This window comes from Pan paniscus, chromosome 1 (genome assembly GCF_029289425.2).
Source record: "Pan paniscus chromosome 1, NHGRI_mPanPan1-v2.0_pri, whole genome shotgun sequence".
NCBI lineage: Eukaryota > Metazoa > Chordata > Mammalia > Primates > Hominidae > Pan > Pan paniscus.
The window spans coordinates 65,900,901-65,922,956 of NC_073249.2; the positions used below are offsets into that span (position 1 = coordinate 65,900,901).

At 40.5% G+C, this 22,056-nt stretch overlaps 1 protein-coding gene across 10 annotated transcripts in view; it reads right to left on the reverse strand.

Moving 5' to 3' along the window:
- RGL1 (ral guanine nucleotide dissociation stimulator like 1) overlaps window positions 1–22,056 on the reverse strand; it is a 291,840-nt gene that overhangs the window by 110,778 nt on the left and 159,006 nt on the right. For 4 of the 10 annotated variants that reach the window (XM_003815617.5, XM_014342149.4, XM_055110611.2 and 1 more), the window contains one exon: window positions 11,276–11,386. The exons of 5 other annotated variants lie outside the window; for them this stretch is intronic. In XM_003815617.5, the coding sequence (XP_003815665.1) occupies window positions 11,276–11,386 (111 nt within the window). Of the gene's footprint in view, window positions 1–11,275; window positions 11,387–12,399; window positions 12,683–22,056 lie in introns of those variants that run through there. One more of the 10 variants, XM_003815615.6, reaches the window with a different exon arrangement.

Genomic DNA, 22,056 nt, shown 5'->3' on the forward strand with positions numbered 1-22,056 from the left:
AGATTCAGGGAGAATTCAGTGTTTGTCAGTAACACTTAACATAAGTAAATCACTTATTAAGCATCTTTGTAGGAGAGATTTAATTTTCAGTTACAGCTCTGAGTACAAGGGTCATTTAGCTCCACAAGTCAGCTGAGAACAGGGAATGAATGCTGGGGTTCAAGTATCTTGAGAGAGAAGGAAAAGATCTTTAGATGCTCAGGGGGATCCCATATGAATAGAAGGAAGGTCGGATTTGTGGCCGAGCAGCCAAAGACCCTGGAATCTATTTTTAAGTCAGAAGAAGGACAGGAAGGAACAGGAACAAAAAAAGGAACTCACACAAGAGAAATGGAAAGCAAGAAGGAAGCAGCTATAATCAGCAAATGGAAAGACAGTGAGAAAAATAGATCTTTAAAACTGTGTTCCTAACAGGGAGGCCAGGAACACTGCTGGAAATGACTGAAAGAGAGAAGAAAACATAGAAAGCAGCAACAGGACTACTCAAAGGAGTATTTTAAATGTCTACATTTTATGAGGGTCAGTGTTGGTCAGCTGGTAACATTCTTGCCTCTGGGATTAGGTCATGAGTTCAAGTCCTACATCGGGATTTGGCTTCAGACCAAAAGTTAACTTTCCAGGACCTCTGCAAAGATGGAAGCACTTTCCATTCCTTGGTGCATTATTAGCTTTATCACCCTTCTCACAACAAATTAAAAGTACCAGAAAGAAAAAGAAGAATCAAAGAAGAAATAGAACATTTTCAAACACAAAATATCCACTGCATTTGTCTTAAGAATCCTGTGAGTATGGGGTTTTTTTTTTCCCACAACCAATCTACAAACAGAAGCCTTGCTGTCTGCATTCTCGATGCACCTGGAATCCCAGTGGGGACAACGGTGGTAGCAGAGGAAGCACTACTCCTAGCTGAACATCACCTCTCATTAGTTAATCAGCAAGTGGCAGCAAGTGGGAAGAAAAGAACGTAGAAAAGATTGCCTCTGGAATGAAGGAAGAAAGGCAAGACTAATAAACAGAGCCACATGCCTATCAAGCATTTAGGTGGTGAGCAGAGAGAAAAAAAGGCCTCTAGGTTAAATGACACTAAGAATATCCTTATATTTGTATAACAACTTACATATTAAAAAATACTTTTATACACATTAACTCATCTGATCCTCACAAAAATCATAGGCAGAGTAAAAACAGATATTAATGCCATTTCACAGGTGAGGAAATGGAAGATTCAGAAAGTCACAACCTCACAAGCAACTCAGCTCATTCCTGGCTGAGGCACTGGGGCTCAGGCATTGTATAAGCTAATCAACATGTAGCACAGTAAGAAATTTTATCTTTATCTCATGTAGTTTAGTCCAGGACTTGAAATTGATGGTGCAAGAACAATTTACTGACATCCTAAATTATGTCCTATTAAGAAAGATTAGCATAATGCTTACCAAGCAGTTTTTAGAAAAATTGTTTCCGACTGTCTGATTTTTCTGTCAGAAATGGCAAAACAGAAGAGAGAATATGGCCCACTGTTAAGTAATAAAATATTTTTTAAAGCATAAAAATAATACCAACAAATTACTTTAGAAAACTGAAGGCATTTCAAATGCAAAATGTTGGAGCCCGAGGAATAATGCAGTCTTTCATTATGCAAGGAGCCAGAGAGATAAAATACAATAGATGTTATTTCTAATATACGAAGATTACTAAACCCTGCCATGATTGTTCCTTCCTCTCAAATGTACAAAATGAGAGAGGGATGTTAATGACATGTCCTAAAACCTTGCTAATACTGTTTCTTAAGCAATCTGGGGTTACATATAACACCAAGCTTCAGGGGGTCCATGTAAGAAAGCCACCCAGGTCTCTCCAAGGTTCTATGGCAGGGTTCTAGAGGGCCCTGATGGTGGGGGTGCTGACGAGAGCCCCACCACTCAGTGAGTTGAGTGCACACCATATCCTAGCACCTTACATACATAACTCATTCACTCCTGACAGTCATTCCATCAGGAAGGCACTGCTATTCTCCCCATTACAGGCAAGGAGCTCAGGCCTAGAGAGGTTAAGTAACTTCACAGCTCAGGCCTGTATAGCTCACATGTGGTAGAGGTGAGTTTTGCATGGAAGTCTGGCTCTAAAGCATAGGTTCTTGACCATTGATTGCGCTAAGCTACCTCCCTATTCCAGGGCTCCTGCTGAACATACCCCTGAAAATGAAAAGCAGCCAGGAGGTGCCAGTGTCTACGAAGTCCCCAACTGAGCTAATTCCCTAGCCAGGCCTTGATGGCTCTGGGCCCTAAAGTCATTTTTAAAACAGACATGTTTATTGTGTCATGTCTTTAGAAGGAATCAGCCTTTGGACAGAAAGTGGCAAGTCTTTTCCCTGTGCTTCACAAACTAACCAAATGCTTCAATTACCTCAGTTTTCTATTTAGGAGTATCATTTATCTCAATAAACAATTTCAAGTATTGCAATTTAATTTTTTTTTTTTTTTGAGATGGAGTTTCGCTCTGTTGCCCAGGCTAGAGTGCAGTGGCACCATTTCTGCTCACTGCAACCTCCACTTCCCAGGTTCAGGCGATTCTCCTGCCTCAACCTCCCCAGCAGCTGGGATTACAGGCACATGCCACCATGCCTGGCTAACTTTTGTATGTTTAGTAGAGACGTGGGTTTTCACCATGTTGGCCAGGCTGGTCTTGAACTCTTGACCTCAAGTGATCCACCCATCCGGACCTCCCAAAGTACTGGGATTACAGGCGAGAGCCACCGCGCTCAGCCAAGTATTGCAATTTTAATTGGAAAAGTCATGACTATAAAGCATTTTATTTTTAGCCAATGTCTAATCCAGTTTCAGTTATTTTTACCTACATACTTAAATGTTCTTTTCTTAGATAAATATTGTCCACAGACTCTAGCTCCATCACCATTAGTGACAGAAGTTATGGGCATAATAAGAATGGCATATAACTATGGAAGAATTACTAGCAAGAGGGTTGCAGAGAGATTCAGTTGATATGACTGACCTAAGACATCCTACCCTTAGCAGAAAAGGTTTGCTTTTTGCCTTCAAATTGTCTTCAGAATTAAGAAACTGGAAATACTCAGCCTTGGCTTCATTTTTATAAAAGATGAAAATGAGTATTTAAAACAGCAGGAAACAAGGGAAAAAAGTTGAACTGCTGAATTCTTTGCAGAAAAGAAAAACATAAAAAACTTCTGGGGGAGTTTACATAGGATTAGATTAACTGTGCTGAAACAAATTCAAATGAATGGACCACAGATGGCATAAGCAATTACATGCTAGAAAATGTAGGGTAATGAGTCTGTGAGAGTTTAAAAAAGATCTAGAACCACCAGCAACACCCCACCCCCAACCACCACCACTGTTATCCTCAGAAGTCATACGCCGCATAACATAAAGGAGAAGGTGGTTTTGAGGAAACAAGCCAAGCAGAGGCCCAAAGCATTGGGAAACATACGCAGTCACATCAGTGGAAAGACACAGGTATTTCTACAATGACAAGACAAAAGGATCAGTGGGAAATGACATGATTCTCTCTCTCTCTCTGTATGAGACTAACTGAGCTTCCTACAAGGTGGTGTCTTCTACCCAATGTTGTAAGCTTGTTCTCCTTTTAGTCCTTCCTTTCTTCCTCTGTTTTTATTCCTTTTTAAACTAAAAGCAGTTCTCTGAGTAAAGTCAATCAAACAATCTCAATAATGACACAATTAAGGGAAATCAAGCAAAACATGACAAAATCAAGCTTTGATCAATTATACAGAAGAGGCCATAAGTGACATTATAAGGTGAACCAAATCCTAAAAAATAAAATGTGAAAAGACATTTTAATATATAGGCTGTGTGTGTATTTAAGTGAGAGAGTGAGTGAGACTGAGAGGAGGTAGCAGTAAACTAGGGAAGCATTCTATCTTACGGAAATTTTTCTTTTATACAAGGAGTGAGAATTAGCAATCAGAGTGAGCCTTTAAGAACAGCAATGTCAGCTGCTAGGATAAAGAGTATCAGACAGAATTTAAACACATTGTGTAGGAAGATGGAAAAAGACCAGGACACCTAACCATAAAATTTCTTGTGTCCCTAACAACACAATTATAAGTTTAACTGCTGTTTTCTAAAATACAACTCTGTAATCATAGTCCTGCAGGTTCCATATTTATTCTCTCTCCATGGTCTGCAGATTCAATTTGTTTGGTTTGTAGGGAAACAGAAGACTTTAAAAAAAGAAAGGAAGAAAGAAAAAGAAACCACAACTCTGCAAAGTTCTCTGGAATCTGAGAAGACAAGCAGGGCTTCTGCCTTGTTCATGGTGAGCCTAAACTGTCATTTCGTCTCTAGACATGACACATCACGCATGCCTGGATCTGGTTTTTCTGCCAAGCCTTCTGACAGGAACGCAGGCATTTGCTAGTGTCTATGGAGGAAGGCTGACTTGAAGTCCCCAGTACATTTCACCCAGTGAGAAGAGGACAACACTGACTCCAGAAAGCCTTTTGCTGACCTGCTCTTTGAAACCAGTGTGCCTGCCAGGAATCCTCACCCTGTGCCCCGCCTACACTCATCCCCACCTACCTTGTCCACTCTGCCGCCACAGCTTCAGTCAGGTCCTCATCCCTTTCTTCACTTCATTACCACTAAAGAAAGCCTCCTCCTGGGTCCCCATGCTCCAGTCTGGCTCCCTTCCGATGCATCTCCCCTGCAGCTGTCAGTCATTGTTCTAAAATGCAAATCTGACCATGCCACTCTGCTTAAAACTCTTCAATGACTATGCTAACATTAAAGATGAAGCAGATTCCATAGCTTAGCATTCCAGGTTCTTGGTGACATGACTCATGCCTTTCTCTCCAGCCCCCTTTCCTCTCCCTTTCCCACCGGGTTCCCTTATCTCTTCCCCAGGCTGAGCCTCACAGGGGAAGTCTCATTTCAGGCCTCCACACCTTCCCACAGGCTGTGCTCTCTAGTTGGAATGCTGGCCCCCAGCGTCCCAGCCCTCATTTAACTCTCACTCATCCGTCACTTCTCCACTGAAGGGCCCTCTCCTCTGTGCAGCCTTCCTGGACTGCCCACCTGTCACTCGCATTTGATTTAAATGCCCCTGATTCTGGGCTCCCCTAGCAATGGTCACACTTGCCACAATATATTGTAATTAATTCAACTTTGTCTCCCTCACTTACTTGTAAGTTCCTCTAGAACAAGGAGTATTTCACTTTGTATTCTCAAGATTTAACATGGTGTCTGGCATAAAGCAGGCTTTTGATGAATAAATGAATGATATGGAAGGAGAGTTTAGCAGGCTCAAATGCAAATGACAGAATCATATAGAAATATGCAACAGCAGCGAGGGAGTTCACACTGGATGTGTTTACTAGCAAATGACCCAGAAACTGCCAAAATCTCCAAAGAACTCCAAATCAACTCTACGTCTTGAGATAGCCACACCCATTGGCAACCCAGACACAGAGCTGAGCTTCTCTGGTGGAATGAAGTAACATTTCTTATCTTCCCCCACTTAACCAAAACTTTTCTTGCTCTGTTTATAGAAACTAATTTTTTATGTAAAAAGAATATGATGGTACAAATTAGAATGTTTTACTATGTAGTGCATTTTTGCATATCTTAACATAAAATACGTAAGACAGTCAAAAAATTCTGATTATTTAGAAGGGGGAAGCTTAAAGAGACACATATACCATGGGCAAAGGAAACTAAAGGGAGTGGAATTGGGCAGTGACAAATTCCAGCTAAGCTCTAAAGTGGAAAGGCACAGTATTTACCTTATTTCTCTCATTTTCTTTCTAAGAGTAAAACTCCAAGAGGCTTTTTCTTTATGATTTCACAGAAATAAGAATAAAATATGTTCATAAAATTGTTTTAACAGAATATACACTTTTAAGTATAAGGAATTAATGTGCCTCTTATATTTATGCCATTATGTATTTGCTGGGAGTTGACATGTATTTTGAACTCAGCTGAGTATTCCCTGGATTGGTGAATTGAAATGGATGGATATTCTTGATTACATGTCACATATTCCTAACACAGATCCCAACAGAATTTGAAAGCACTAGCACCAAAAGGATACAGTGTAATAATATCTCAGGCAATTTAAATTTACTAAATTTTCTTGATTGGTAGAGGCTACCCTATCAGTGGATTAATAATTTTAAAAACATGTTTCTAAGGTCAAAATTAAAAATACCAGTTGGTTCATTTACACATAGCTGCTAAATTCTGAAATCTACTTTCTAAAGCCTAAATTAAACATTCCAATAGACACATATAATGCAACCCAAGGGCCTGTTTTCCTAGATGAAAACAAGGATGACCAACTATAAACTAAAGGCTCCTCTAGGGCTTATCTCCTTACAATTCTAAAATCCCACTCCTGCACTTTCCAACCACACATAATTGTAATGCTAGCCAATGCTTTTTAACTCATGCATTGCCTTTTTTTTCTTCAACATTCAGCAGCAAGAGAAGTACAACTGGACCTCTTGGTTTTAAAAGGCACTGGGGAATGTTCGTTAAAATGAATAATTGATACCTTTGTGCCCTGCTTTGTTCCCGAATGGGTGTAAGACAGCTATAATCATTACCTAATTGATTTTTCTTGCTCCCATGCCCCTTTCTTCTTCTTTGTAAGTGAACATCTTCATGTAGACTTTGTTTTAAATGAGAACCAACTATGCATTCATACTTATAAAAACAATATTAGTCCCCCAAAGAAGGATGAGGCATGACCTATTCATTCAACAAACATGTATTGAGTTTCTGCCAACTAGATGGCCATGGTTGCAAGCTTACAGTCTAATGGAAGATAACAAACAAGTAAACAGGCAATTACAACAGAGTGAGGTAAATGCACGACAGTGAGACGCAGAATGCCTCTGGAGCACACAGAAGGGACGCCTCATCCAGAGCTGGGGGATTAGAGAAGGCTCCCAGAAGTGAAATTAGCTGAAAACTCCAGGAACTGTATGCCATTTGAAGGCAACATGGATAGCAACACCACGAAAATGCCAGGTAGAGTCAATCCAAATAGAACATCCAAGTGAGAGTCAAATTCTCAATCCAGATCTGACAAATGGTTATCTTACCACAGTCCCCGCATAACCCATGATTGGCCACAATTTGCCCAAATGCCACGTTCTATGACCTAATGTTTCTAGGTTCTTTTATTTCTACATATATTCAACTTTCTCCATTCTATTTCCCTCTCTTTACCAGACTCCCATCTATCTTGCATTTCAACTCAGTCCCACAAACATTTATCAAGAGCCTATGTGGGAAACGGTGTGACAAACACTGGACACAGGGCAGAAAGGCCTCAGTGCCCCACCACAAGGACTGCATGACCACAGAAGTACAGGACTAAGAAGAGCCACGTGACTAACCACTGATCATTCCACTGCCCACAAATTTTGCAGAAGTGACCTAGCACTCACAATCTTGCTTGTAAAAAAAAATCCTCACTTGGAACTTATCTTAGGCTGACATGTTTTTTGGACCCTGAGTCTGTCATATTCTGAAGACAACAGCATGAACTTCTGACACCAAAGCCCTTCCCAAACAGTTGAATTCTTTTCCTCTGTCCCTTTGAGTATTCATCCTGAAATGTTACACTTCCTGCTTCCAGAGGATACTGATATTTTCTTAACTCTTTTCTATATTATTCGCTATCCATATACAACCACAACACTGGGACCAAAGACAAATAACAAGTTTTGACACTTTGCTCTTCCAAAAATCACAAGATAAGTGAATGTCTGGGTGAAATTACTTCTTTTTTTAAGAGACAGAGTCTCACTCTGTCACCCAGGCTAGAGTGCAGTGGTGCAATCATGGCTCGCTACAGCCTTGACCACCCTGGCTCACGCGATCCTCCCACCTCAGCCTCCCAAGTAGCTGGGACTACAGGCACACACCACCACACTCAGCTAATTTTTTAATTTTATTTTTATTTTTAGTAGAGACAGGGTCTTGCTATGTTGCCCAGGCTGGTCTTGAGCTCCCAGCCTCAAGCAAATTAGCCTGCCTTGGCCTCTCAAAGTGCTGGGATTACAAGAATGAGCCACTGTGCTAGGCTCGGAATTGCTCTTTAATGTCTCTTCCAATCCTAAGATTTTTTAAATTTTGTGACATAATTGAAGTCACTTTTCTTCGAGAATTATAGGTGGGTAAAATTATCCCAGCCAAAGATGTTATTGTAAAGGGAAAATGGGTCAGTATTTCAATAATATTTGGTTTTTCAAAGTTGCCAACATAATCTCACCGTCAATGGGCAAGGATGCAGCTGCACGTACAAGTAAACTGGGCCTGGGACATACTTGGTTGTAGTTTTCCAAACACAGAGTTTTACTTTAAAAGATCAACTGAACACAGAATTTAACAGACAAAATAAAAAAGAATGACCTAAATGTTTTGGACTGTATAATACTTCACATCTGAGGATATGTAATTATTTTGCTCTCCTCCCCAAAATTGAATCTTAATTATGTTTTGAGATCTGAATACTAGAAAATACAAAAATTATGTTCCATCTTTTAGGCATCTGGAATAAGCATTACAGACACGTAACAAAGCTATGCCTATCCTCACGTGCTACATAACCTCATACGTATCTTCATATCTTCAATGCACCCTGCTTTAAACCTCCAAAATGGGGAGTTTATCAGTGAGATCATAGCTTCGCAACAAATATCTCAATTTGCAGCTCAAGTTATCATTCTAGACATGAAGAAAAGAAAGTTACATCTCTCCAGTCTTGCAACATTAGGGAAAAGCACACCCAAAGCATCCTCAGTCTTTTGAGCCAATGTTCTTTTCTACTACTATGGAAACAGCCTTAAGGTCCCAGGAAATTCTTCACAACAAAGAGCCAACCATCTGGATTTGAATCTGGTGTTTACCACTTCATAGCTGTGTGACCCTGGCAAACAATTTAACCTCTCTGGGCATTAGTCTCCTCATGTTAAAAAAAAAAAAGAGAGAGAGAGAGAGAGATCATCACAACACCACCTTCCTCAGAAGGTTGTTGTCATATTGCAATAATTTCCTCACCTGACCCCACTCTCTAGTAACTCTGAAACTAGTTACTTTGAAGAATTTTGAAAGGGTACTGGAATACAGGAAAACAAACATGGGGAAGCCACTCAGTTCTAAAGAGAAAGGTTTGTAATTGCTATGGCTCAATGGGTTGAGTCACATTTAATTAAGTCTGGAATTTTCAAGGACAAAAACAGAACTTCCCAACAGGACACCTAAGACAAGAAAACACGTAGATTAGAGCTGGAGAGCCCCTAGGAACTTGCAATAAAGGAGTAGGCTGGTAGCAGTAAATCACACTTTGTTGAAATGGGGGCGAGGGGGACAGATTCCTCCATCAACTAGAGCCAATCTTTTCACATTATCCTCCTTCTCAGTATTTCATATCTACTGTTGAATCCAGGGTGAATTAACTCTGAACTCTGTATAAATTTGAGAACACTGAGAGAAGGGAGAGAGAAGAAAAGAAGTGAAGTCTAGTGAAGAGAACAGTCAGTGGGGATTACTAAATAACTCTGAGCATCTAAATATATGACAGTTTGTAGATGTGGGGCTTACAGAGTGAACCCCTCCATTTCCAATGACTTACTCATAACTAATGTTGTATATGGCTGAAAACTAAAACAGTCACCCAAGCAAAGTCAGTCTCATTAGAAAGAGAGGAATAACCTGATACCAAAAAAATGTAATGACCCTTTTGAAGACAACTGGTTCAGAAGTTGTGAATCATTCTGAAATAGCTAGAGGCCAAACCACATGGACGCCACATTTAAATAAAATACATACACACAACCACCAAAAACAAAGTGATGACTTGTCAGAACTCTAGTTCTGCTTTCCCTATCAGGTCTGCTAGTGATATACATAATTAATTTAAAAATCATATTCTGAGTAAGGTAGGTACTTGGTAAGTGAAGACCTCTAGTTCTCACTGGAAGGCTCCTATCTTTCCAGACCACACCTGCAGATGTCATTAACAATTTCTGGCCCTCATGGGTGATACCTTGGCCCAAAGTACAGTAGCAGTAAAGGCCTGAGCTGAAGCAGCTGGGGAAGCCCAAAGCAATGAATGCCTGTGTCAGCAGACTCATGGCAGAGGAAGTGATTGCTGCCGGCCATGGGCCACCATCCTGCCTTAAACTCCCTGGAGTTACAAGTCACACGTTACCACTACTCTTAACAGGAGGCCCTGTGCAATTTTGTGTCCTATCCTCCTTCACACTCCACCTTTGAATGCTGCTCAAAATATTCTGAATTTTCAGAGACTCCAAGCCGCTAAAGATGGGATGCAAGTGCATAAATCTTCAACACTCTGAAGCCCATCGGCTAAAATAAGGCCAGCCAGGTGAAATCACACTCCACCCCCTCTATTCAGCCAACCATTATTTTCTTTCTCAAGGCTTTTTGGGTCGCCTCTCACTGCCTGGTCTGAGAACTACTTCTCCTTCCAGATCAAGAATCCCTTCATTCTTCCACATGTTTGACACTTGCCCAAGTAGTGATCCTGTCGCTGAGCTTTCCATTTCTCACATTCGCTTTATTTGGGATGTGTTGAAGGATCTACTAGGTGATACCTACAAACTTGCATGACCTCACCCAATATTTTACAATCTCAGTGGAAAAGAGTCCTGTTTACAGAAGCAGCATTTTCCCAAAGGCCCACCACTCTACACACAAAGTAGTGGGTACTAAGCATCCATTTGCCTCCTCCCAAGATATAGAAAAGAGAGCACAATAGGAAATCTACCACCCCTCAAAGGATGCAGACTTGGAATGCTCTGTCTCCTGAGCAGTCTGGGTACCTCCTAGAGATATAGGAGCAAGGCAGACACTGACAGCATCAACTGGGGGAGGGCAGAGAGAGACAAGGGTGGCTTCTGGGCAAAGCTGCTTATGGCTCTTGTCTAAGAGAGTGCTGCTCTCTGGGCCTGTATTCTGTGTGTCATTTTCTGCCACTCCACCCCCAATCTATTTGCCAAAGACCTCAAGATGTTTCTAAGAGGTTCTGAATTATTGACAAACCTAGGGAAGATGCTTTTGAAAACATTAAATACAAAAAGAGACCTGTTCAGCTAGTGCAAACACTTCGTCATTAGCATTTTCCTTTTTAAAGCGAAAAGAGGAAAAAAAAAAAAAAGCCTGCCTCTGTTAAATAATAATGATATTCACAGAACGACAGACACTGAAATTCCAAAGTTCACCATCTCGCCAGCTTTACTCACCCCTAGCCATCTTGCTCCTTTATTGGCAGCCTGTTGAATCTGGACTCTTTTGAGGGTGACATGGTAAACAGCTCCTTCCTCTACCTCTTCACCCCAGTCCTGAATCGAGCTCTGCCAGGGACGGGATAAAGAGAAAGAAAAAGAGTATTTTTTTCCTCTCTGCTAACCACAATCTATCCCAGCTGCCTTGCTGCTTACAACAGCACTCAGGACACAAGATGGGCTGTTCAAAATAAATATTACAATCCGAGCAATACAAGACACATTTTGATAGAGGGAATGCTGAGATTTTCTTGGCTTGCAGCCCCTTCCTGTGGTATCAGGATCCCCTGACTTTTCCATTTAGTTATTTCTCCTAGACTTGCTCACATATCTTAAATAGTTTTGTTTTGAAGTCTTTCTTTTTCTTTACAAAGAAACTAGATTAGTCCTGATTAACTCGTCCCCCTTAAGTGAAAGGAAAAATAATTCTTTGTAAAAAAAAAAAGAAAAAGAAAAAGAAAAAAAGAAAAGAATAAGTCTGTACTTTTTAGAGTGGCTCGGTCATTGAAGAAACCAGATTTTAAACTCAGACACAAACAAGTGTTTAAAACGCCAAGAGTCCTCACTCCTTTGGAAGTGAAGTGGTTTGCTTGTCTTTTCTCCTCATTGTTTTGGAGCCCACAAAGTTAGCGGGGGTGGAAAGTTTTTATTTCCGTAAAATAATCTGGCAAGTGCAGAAAAAGCAACACATCATCAGGCAGCTTCTACTAAAATCTGTGCAGCGACCCCCTGGATTTCCATGTCCCCAGCTAAACCTGAGGTTTGTGTTAAAGAGCCGCTGGGACGCAGAAGCGCTCCGCGGTTCACCCACACTAACAGTTCTTTTTCCTTCAAAGTTCTCCCCTCCTGACATGCATCTGCCCCAGACACACCACAGGCAATTGCTGAGAAAGTAGGTACGGTTGAAAGGGAGAAGACACGCAGAGAGAGAGGAATACAAAGCGGAGTGAGAGAGCTTTAGCTCACAAGTATGGAATCGGATTGCTCCGTTCACTCCGAGGGAGTCCAAAACACGCCCAGCGAAAGCGGGAGAAGATTCCCCACCAGAGAAGCCTCGGGAGAAGGCAGAGAGCTCTCGTTACCATTTTAGCTTGCCAAAGCAATTTCATTCTCAGTTTTCTCTCCGGTGCGCGAACGCTGCATGATGCGCCCTGCTCGGAGGCCAACGCAATGTCTGCTGGGCTCAGCCCCGCGGCGCCTCGCCCCGGTCCCGGTCCCGAGCGACCGCAGCGCACAGACACGCGCCGCGCTGCCCCCGCCGCCGCCGGTGCGCGCGACTCGGGCCACAAAGGGAGCGCGGCGAGCGAGCGAGCAAGCGAGGAGCAGACTCCTCCCCACGCCACTCCGTGATGTAAGGCTTTCCTGTTTGTGCTTGTGAGCACACTCTCCCTTTCTTCAGCCCCATGGATAAAGTCAGCATGAAAGCGTTTCTCCAGCTCTGAAGGTGATTGGGAAACAACACTTTCAAGTTTATCAGGTTTTCCTGACGGTCACCAGGTGCCAAAATAGAACTGAGTGTGGGATGGAGGATTTGTGTGTGTCTTCTTCCTTCGCTAAAACAATGGAAGGAGAAAGTCCAAAAAACTTCCATTATCTGCCTATTATCTATTTTGATTTTAGAATAATTAAGTCAGAATGACCCCAGTGAGAGCCGCAATACTAGACGCCAGGAAGTTTTTCATTAGGACAGAGGATAAGGTCAGAGGACACCCGGGTATTCCAAAACCATGCCCAGGGGCTATACCCTCTCCTGCATCAGCACACTGCCAACAGGAAATCGCGCTGGGCTTTTCACCACCCCAATTACCCAGTAACTGGCCATTGGGGGTGGGAAGGGAACAAAGCAGGGTAAGGTTTTGCTGGGACTGACAGTGTCCTGGAGGTTCTGTGAGTCTTTGTGAGTAGCCACCATGGGTTGAGTTGCCTGTACTGTAGGGACACAGTAGGATCATAGCCACAGGGAAAAGTTCTTCATCAGATGACTACCAGCAGGAGTTTTATCATAATGGAAAGATCTGCTATAGGGATAAAAGATTATTACATTTTTTTAGATCCAGTTTTAACAAGTCAACAGCAAGAGATACCAGATAATGCAGTCAAACTTGACACCTGCCAGAATTCCATGCAAATTGCAAATACCTTTAGGGCTCATGTCTTTCATACTATTCACCCTAAATGAATTTAATCACCTTCAAATAAAAAAAAAATAGGTCTCCCACTAATTGCCATACTATGACATAAGCCTGGGTTTTGGTTAATGGTAAATATATCATGAGCTGACAATTTAGCAAATCAAGTGTACTGATGTTCCCAGGAGAGCAGAATAAATGAGAGCAAGGGCACATTAAGGAAAAACAAAAGGATCTGTGGACACTTGAGAACATCTACAAGTCATTCAGCCAGGTTATCCCCATACAACCAGAACCTAAGGGCACCATGACTGTATAGAGAGGAGATGCCCTTTTAGCAAGCTGAAGTGGTTGTTCTATAATTTAAAAAACAAACGAACGAAAACCACATAGACTAAATCCTTCTATGATGATCAGGGCAGAATGTTGCTGGGAACCAGAGGAAAATCATGTGAAGGCCCTACCTCCCTGCTTGTTAAGCCATCCTCAGGAACCCAGGCCCACCTCTAGAGGACCTATTAGGTGATCTTGGACACCACGAAATGCAACTGAGGACAGTTAAACAACCTGTAAGATTAACTTCACCACTACTTTAACCTGATTTTTGGCTACACATTTGGCAGTAACTGAAATATTTCCATTTCAGGGATATTAAGCAGTTTCTTCAACCTCACTCTCCCAGGAAATCTTCCCGGACAGGGCGGCTTAAATTCACAAGGCCCCACTCAGGTTTCAGAGCTACTCACCTTTCTCTGTACTCCAATTCCCTGGCTGGCCATCTAGTGTGTAAAGGGAAAAGAACTAGCTTCAAGCCAAGTGGATACAGCTTCACATCCAGCCTTGCAGTGAGTGAACCTGAATGCTACTACCCTGAGCCTTAATTTCCTCATCTGCAAAATGGGACAACCATCTACCTGAAAGAGTTTGAAAGAGATCAAATGAAATAATGCATGCAAATCATCAAGCACATGGTAAGTGATCCAAAAAAATTCCACTGCCTCCTTACTGTACTTCCTCCCAAACCATATTTATCCAGACTCACTGAAAAGCGTGTTATGTATGCAACACTAGGAAATCTGAAATGATGTCTTCTCATGGAATTACTTTAAAATTTCAGAGAGGTTTTCCAAGAATAACTATTTGTATTTACACCTCACAATGTATGTAATTTTGTACAAATGCTGTTCTGCAAAAAAAGAGGCAGACTTTATGCTAGATAGAGCAATTGTGTGTTGCAGTTTACAAATTTTTTAATACTCATTTAAAAATATTTCATCAGTAGGCAGTTCAGTCCATATTACCTTATTACCTGTACCTTTGGGTTAAAGTACTCCTGGTCAGTATGTGGGAAGACAAACCGGTAAGCCATTTATAACTCAGTTGGTGTTTATTTACCACATTAGCCTTCCCGTGACCTAACAGAGTCCTGAGAGGATAGGTTAAGTTTTGTTAAAAGATCAGGAATGTTTTGTAGTTTTTAGAGAGCAAGACTTGCATCTCTTTGGTTCAGTTTATTCCAAGGTGCTTTATTCTGATACTATTGTAAATGAGATTGCTTTGTAAATTTCACTTTTAGATTGTTTGTTGTTAGTATATAGAAACACATTAATTCTTTATTTTGCAATTGACTGAATTTGTTTATTAGTTTATAAGGGTTTGTTTGTTTGTTTTTTGCTGATACACCTAAATAGAAAGACATCCCATGTTTATGGGTTGAAAGACTTAATATGTTAAAATGTCCATATTACCCAAAACTTTCTGCATATTCAATGCAATCCCTTCCAAAATCCCAAGTGTATTTTTGACAGAAATAGCAAAAATAACCTTAAAATTCAAATGGAACTACGAAGGATCCTGAATAATCAAAGCAATCTTGAAAAAGAAGAGTAAAGCTGGAGATCTCATGCTTCCTGATTTGAAAACATACTACAAAGCCACAGTAATCGAAACTTTATGGTACCGGCATAAAGACAGACACACAGATCAATGGAACAGAGCAGAAAGCCCAGAAATAAACCCAAGCATATGTGGTCAACTGATCTTCAATAAGGATGCCAAGAATATACAACAAGGAAAAGATAATCTCTCCAACAAATGGTGCTGGGAAAACATTTGTACAAAAACTAGATCACATGTAAAAGAATGAAATTGGACATTTATTTTACACCATACACAAAAATCAATTCAAAATGGATTGCAGACTTAAACATAAGACCTGAAACTATAAAACTCCTTAAAGAAAATTGCTATAGTTTGGTTTGTTTGACCCCTCATAATCTTATGTTGAAATTTAATCCCCAGTGTTGGAGGTAGGGCCTAATGGGAGGTGTCTGGATCATGGAGGCAAATCCCCCATTAATAGTTTGGTACCATCCTCAAGGTATTGTGTGAGTTCTCACTTTATTAGTTCCAGTGAGAGCTGATTGTTACAAGGAGTATGACCCCCATCTCTCTCTTGCCTCCTCTCTCACCATGTGATCTCTGCATGCGCTGCCTCACCTTCCCCTTCTGCCATGAACTAAAGCAGCTTGAGGCCCTCAACAGATGTAGATGTTGGCGTCATGCTTCTTGTGTACAGCTTGCAGAACCATGAGCCAAATAAACTTCTTTTCTTTATAAAGTACCTGCTCTCAGGTATTCCTTTATAGCAACACAAAGGACTTAGATAAAAATATAGGGGGAAAGCTTCATTATATTGGCCTTGGCAATGATTTCTTGGATATCACACCAAAAGCACAGGCAAGAAAATTAAAATTAGAGAAGTGAAAGTACATCAAACTAAAAAGCTTCTGTGCAGCAAATGAAACAATCAATAGAGTGAATAAATGACCTATGGAATGGGAGAAAATATTTGCAAATCATGTATCTAATAAGGGGTTAATACCCACAATATTTTAAGAGCTTCTACAACTGAATAGAAAAAAAAAACAATTTAAAAATGGGCAAAACACCCGAATAGATATTTTTCCAAAGAAGACATACAAACGACCAACACATATATGAGAAAGTGCTCAACATCACTAATCATCAGGAAAATGCACACCAAAACCATAATGAGATGTAACCTCAAACCTGTTAAGGTGGCCATTATTAAACACACACACACACACACACACACACAAAATAACAAGTGTTGGTGAGAATGGGGAGAAATTGGAACCTTTGTGCACTGTTAGTAGGAATGTAAAATGGTGCAGCCACTATGGAAAACAGTATGGAGGTTCCTTCAAAAAATTAAAGAGAACTACCATATAGTCTAGCAATCTCAATTCTGGGTATTTACCCAAAATAAATCAAGATCTGAAAGCGATACTTGCACTTCCATGTTCATTGCAGCATTACTCACAATAGCCAAGAGGTGGAAGCGACCTAAATGTCCATCAACAGATGAATGGATAAAGAAAATGTGGTATTATTAAGTATTAAAAAGAAAGAAAATCCTGTCATATGCAACAACATGGATGAACCTTGAGGACATTACTCTAAGTGAACTAAGCCACTTACAGAAGGACAAATACTACATGATCCCACTTATATGAGGTATCTAAAATAGCCAAACTCTTAGAAGCAGGAAGTAGAATGGTGATTGCCTGGGGCTGGAGAGAGGGGCAGATGAGGAATTCCTGTTCAGTGTGTACAGAGTTTCAGTTATGCAAGATGAATAAGTTCTAGAGATCTGTACATTGTGCTTATAGTTAACAATAATGTACTGTACACACGAAAATCTGCTAAATAGGGGAAGATCTATATTTAAGCATTAGTATGTTCTAGGAATAGTTTTGTGTTGCCATATTTGGTGTACACTGACAGTAACAACAGAAAAGTTCTAGCATATAAGAGGAAAGAGGTATGGAAGAGCAACAAACGGGAGAAAAAAAAAAATTTCTTGCTTTACAGTTTTACCAGAGCCAATAAATAAAGAGCAAATGCAAGCAGCTGGTGTGCTGATTCTTTAATAGAGTCTGTCTAGAAATGGAAGTATACAATATATATACCCCATTCATTCATTTATTTATGTATTCATTGGTCTCTATGACACCACATTTTTCTACATTTTATTCTACCTCTCTGGCTGCAAGAAGAATTAAAAAATACAAAAATTATGACAGCATGTACTTACGTAGGATGATATGGAGTGTTATTTATGTGTCTGGGTAAATGATGGGACATATGGCATATGAGTTTAAATTCCAGCTCTGGATGACTTGCCAACCAAGAGTCTGACCCTCACTTCTCACAGCCTTATTTTTCTCATTTGTCTCTTGTCATGCTTATCATGAGGATTACACGAAATATACTATGTAAAGTATCTGATAGAGTACTTGGAACATAGGAGGCATTGAATAAAAATGTATCTCCTCTCTCTACTTTCACACCATTTCCCTTTAATGTAATTTTGTATTTGTTTACTGCTTTTGGTTTGTAACCTGAGTATTCTTTATACTTTTACCTGGGCAAGATATTATATTGCATAACAGAAAAGTAAGGACAGTGAAAGTATAATGGACACTGTACTTCGAAATAAGTATGTAATAAAAACTTGTCTTACAAACCATATATCTGATAAGCGGTTAATATCCAAAATATATAAGGAACGCATACAACTCAACAGCAAATGAACCAACCTGATTTTAAAAATGAGACAGGGGACTTGAACAGGCAATTTTCCAAAGAAGACTGACAAATGGCCAACAGGTGTACGAAAAGATGCTTAATATCACTAATCATCAGGAAAATGCAACAAAACCAGAATGAGATATCAACTCATACCTGTGGGGATGGCCATTATCAAAAAACAAATAAGTGTTGGTGAGGATGCAGACAAAAAGGAACCCTGATATGCTATTGTTGGGAAAGTAAATTGGTACAGCCACTATGGAAAACAGTATGGTGATTCCTAAAAAATTAAAAATAGAACTACCATATGATCCAGCAATCCTAGTTCTGGGTATTTATCCAAAAGAATTTAAATCAGTATCTCAAAGAGATACCTGCACTCCCATATTAATTGCAGCATTATTCACAATAGTCAAAATATTGCAGATACAATTATTATTCAACCTTTAAAAAGGAGGCCAGGCATGGTGGCTCACGCCTGTAATCCCAGCACTTTGGGAGGCCGAGGCAGGCAGATCACGAGGTTGGGAGATCGAGACCATCCTGGCTAACACGGTGAAACCCTGCCTGTAGTAAAAATACAAAAAATTAGCCAGGCGTGGTGGCGGGCGCCTGTAATTCCAGCTACTTGGGAGGCTGAGGCAGGAGAATGGCAAACCCGGGAGGCGGAGCTTGCAGTGAGCTGAGATGGTGCCACTGCACTCCAGCCTGGGCGACACAGCAAGACTCCGTCAAAAAAAAAAAAAAAAAAAAAGGAAATCCTGCCATCTGTGGCTACATAAATGGACCTGAAATACTAAGTGAAATAAACCAAACACAGAAAGACAAATACTGTATGGTCTCACATGTGGAATCTAAAATAGTCGAACTCATAGAAGCAGAGTAGCATGGTGATTGGCAGGGTGAGGGGGTGGGAGAAATGTGGTGGTGATGGTCAAAGGGTGCCAAGTTTCAATTATACAAGATGAATACCTTCTAGGGATCTACTACAGGTCTATAACACAGTGCCTAATAGCTACCAATACTCTATTATATACTTAAAATTTTCTGAGAGGGTAGATCTTATGTTAAGTGATCTTCACATACACACACAAAATAATAAGAATATACTAATAATAATAATAAAGGAGGAAGGAGGAAGCTTTGGGAGGTGATGATATATCTGTGGCTTTGATGGTGGTGATGGTTTCATGGGAATATACTTATCCCCAAACTCATGAAGTTGTATACATTAGATATGTACAGCATTCTGCATCTCAGTCATACCTCAATAAAGTTGTTTTTTAAAAAAACTTGCCTTGAAGATGGCAATATCAACATAAAATGGTAAGAAATGAGAAGGCCTTGGCTTTGTCATCCTCAAACTGAATGCTTCACTATAATGTCCTATGCCCAGTCAAAAGTTTAGAAGAAAGCAGTCCTGAGAGGGCAATAATAATAATAATACCATGCGAAGAAAAATAAATAAGTGAGAGGGCAGGATTTCCATTCCACACCTTAGTACTACTAAGCACAAATTGCCTCTACTTACCTATAACCACTACCTAAGCAGACTAATGTGAAACTTCTCCCACTCACTGGTAGTGGACTTTTGAACAAAACTGATAATTGCCCTTTTGCAATAATTTACTCATAAACTATAATAAAGATTATAGATCCATAAAACCTTTTGGAGGACATAAGCAAATAAATCTGGTATTTCTTGATTCCTTCCTCCAACAATATGAAAGCTATTTATTTCTTCCAATATCCCTATGAAATGCTTCTCCCTATTCTTTAGGTTTGCAGCCTGTGTTGCTTACCAATCAACTTTCCATCTTCAGCTTTCCACTATCAGTTGGGCATTCTGCTATGGTTGTTCCTAGCTATGATAACTGTGGTTTCACCTGATTTTTGCTTGAACTTTCAACCTTCCTTTGCAAAGGGTAAAGAGCCAGTCATGTTTGGTTAAAGATGATCAGTCCTCTGAAAACTCCTTAACCAGTAAGCCGTTGCTTCCATTTTCTGAGGGACCAAGCTGATTTTATTAGTTATCACAGAAATACTATAAGGTATGAGTGAAAAATTCTCAATGCTCTGTTATTACATTTTTATATTTAGGCAAGCAAATTACAAGCCCACTTTAGGCAGACGTATTACAACTAAAGAAGAGGCTGCCCTAGGGTATAGAAAATGAAGACAGAAGAAACAAGCAAATAGCACTTAGCAGATGGTAGGCCAAAGGCAGAGAGCTCCTCAGGCCATGATGGCAAACATTTTTCAACTAATAGCTTACCAATTGTTGGCAATAATTTTTTTTTTTTTTTTGAGACGGAGTCTTGCTCTCTCACCCAGGCTGGAGTGCCGTGGCGCCATCCCAGCTCACTGCAACCGCCAGCTCCTGGGTTCAAGCGATTCTCCTGCTGCAGCCTCCCAAGTAGCTGGGATCACATGTGCCCACCACCACGCCCGGCTAATTTTGTATTTTTTATAGAGACGGGGTTTCGCCATGTTGGCCAGGCTGGTCTCAAACTCCTGACCTCCAGTGATCCACCCACCTTGGCCTCCCAAAGTGCTAGGATTACATGTGTGAGCCACCGCGCCCGGCCAATTGTTGGCAATTATTCTTAATCAGTGATGATGCTCTCCTAAGGAGGAAGTTGGATACTGAAATACTATTTGTAACTTGGGCTAATGAGCATTATTACCTCATCTAATTATATATTTCTGTAAAAGAAAAAAGGACAGCCAGCCAGAAATTTGTTCACATGTTTGAAAAGATCAAAACATACAACCATCAACTCAGAAATAATGCCAGGTTGTGTGACATGTAATAAAACATCTGCAGAATGGGAGCTGGGTGAGCTGATGCCATGGAGGCTTTGACCAAAATTGAGGAAGGAGTTACTGGGCAATTAGCCAAATCATATCTCTTTGTGGGACTGAAGGAATCTCCTTTTTCATAATAGTGGTATTGAAATGGTACTGAAAACCAAGATAAACTAGAACTTCTATAACAAAGTAGCTAAGAGTGAAGGCTCTGCAGTTAGAGACAACTAGATTTGAGTCCTAGTCCCACCACTTCTCTCTGAGGCAAGGTCTTTAACACCTCTAAGCCTATTTCTTCTTTTTTTTAATTATATTTTAAGTTCTAGGGTACATGTGCACAACGTATTTCTAAGAAAATAGGGATACAGGCCGGGCACAGAGGCTCACGCCTGTAATCCCAGCACTTTGGGAGGCTGAGGCAGGTGGATCACAAGGTCAAAAGATCCAGACCATCCTGGCCAACATGGTGAAAACCTGTCTCTACTAAAAATACAAAAATTAGCTGGGTGTGGTGGCATGTGCCTGTATCCCAGCTACTCGGGAAGCTGGGGCAGGAGAATTGCTTGAACCCAGGAGGCAGAGGTTGCAGTGAGCCGAGATCGCGCCACTGCACTCCAGCCTGGTGACAGAGCGAGACTCCATCTCAAAAAAAAAAAAAAAAAATAGGAATACAAACACCTTCCTCATTGGCTTATAGTAGGAATTAATTAAGATAATTGACATCATGCCTTTAGCACAGTGCTCAGCAGCATACATAATGTTTTCTATTATCTAGACACTAGATACTAAACTCTAGATACTAGATAATGTTGTCTATCATCATCATTGTTATTATCTGTTACTACTACATGTTAGGTCAATGAATTGCAAATGCTTAGGAGACTATGTTAAAAATTAGACCCGTATTTTGAGTAGCTCAAGATTTTTTAGCTTGAAGCCAAACGTCGTAATATAGAGATTACAGCAAGAACTATAAGCCCCACAAACTGTTCAGTCAATGAGCAACATTTACTGAGTCGCTACACAACATAGAAAAACACCAAGCTTGATTTTCCTGCGCACTTTAATTTATCCTCCACACAGTGACCACAGTGATCTTTTCAAAACCCCATACTATCCTTTCCTGTTCTTAAATCCCTCCAGTGGCTCCTCATTGCTCAGTATAAAAACCTAAAGCCTTTTCAT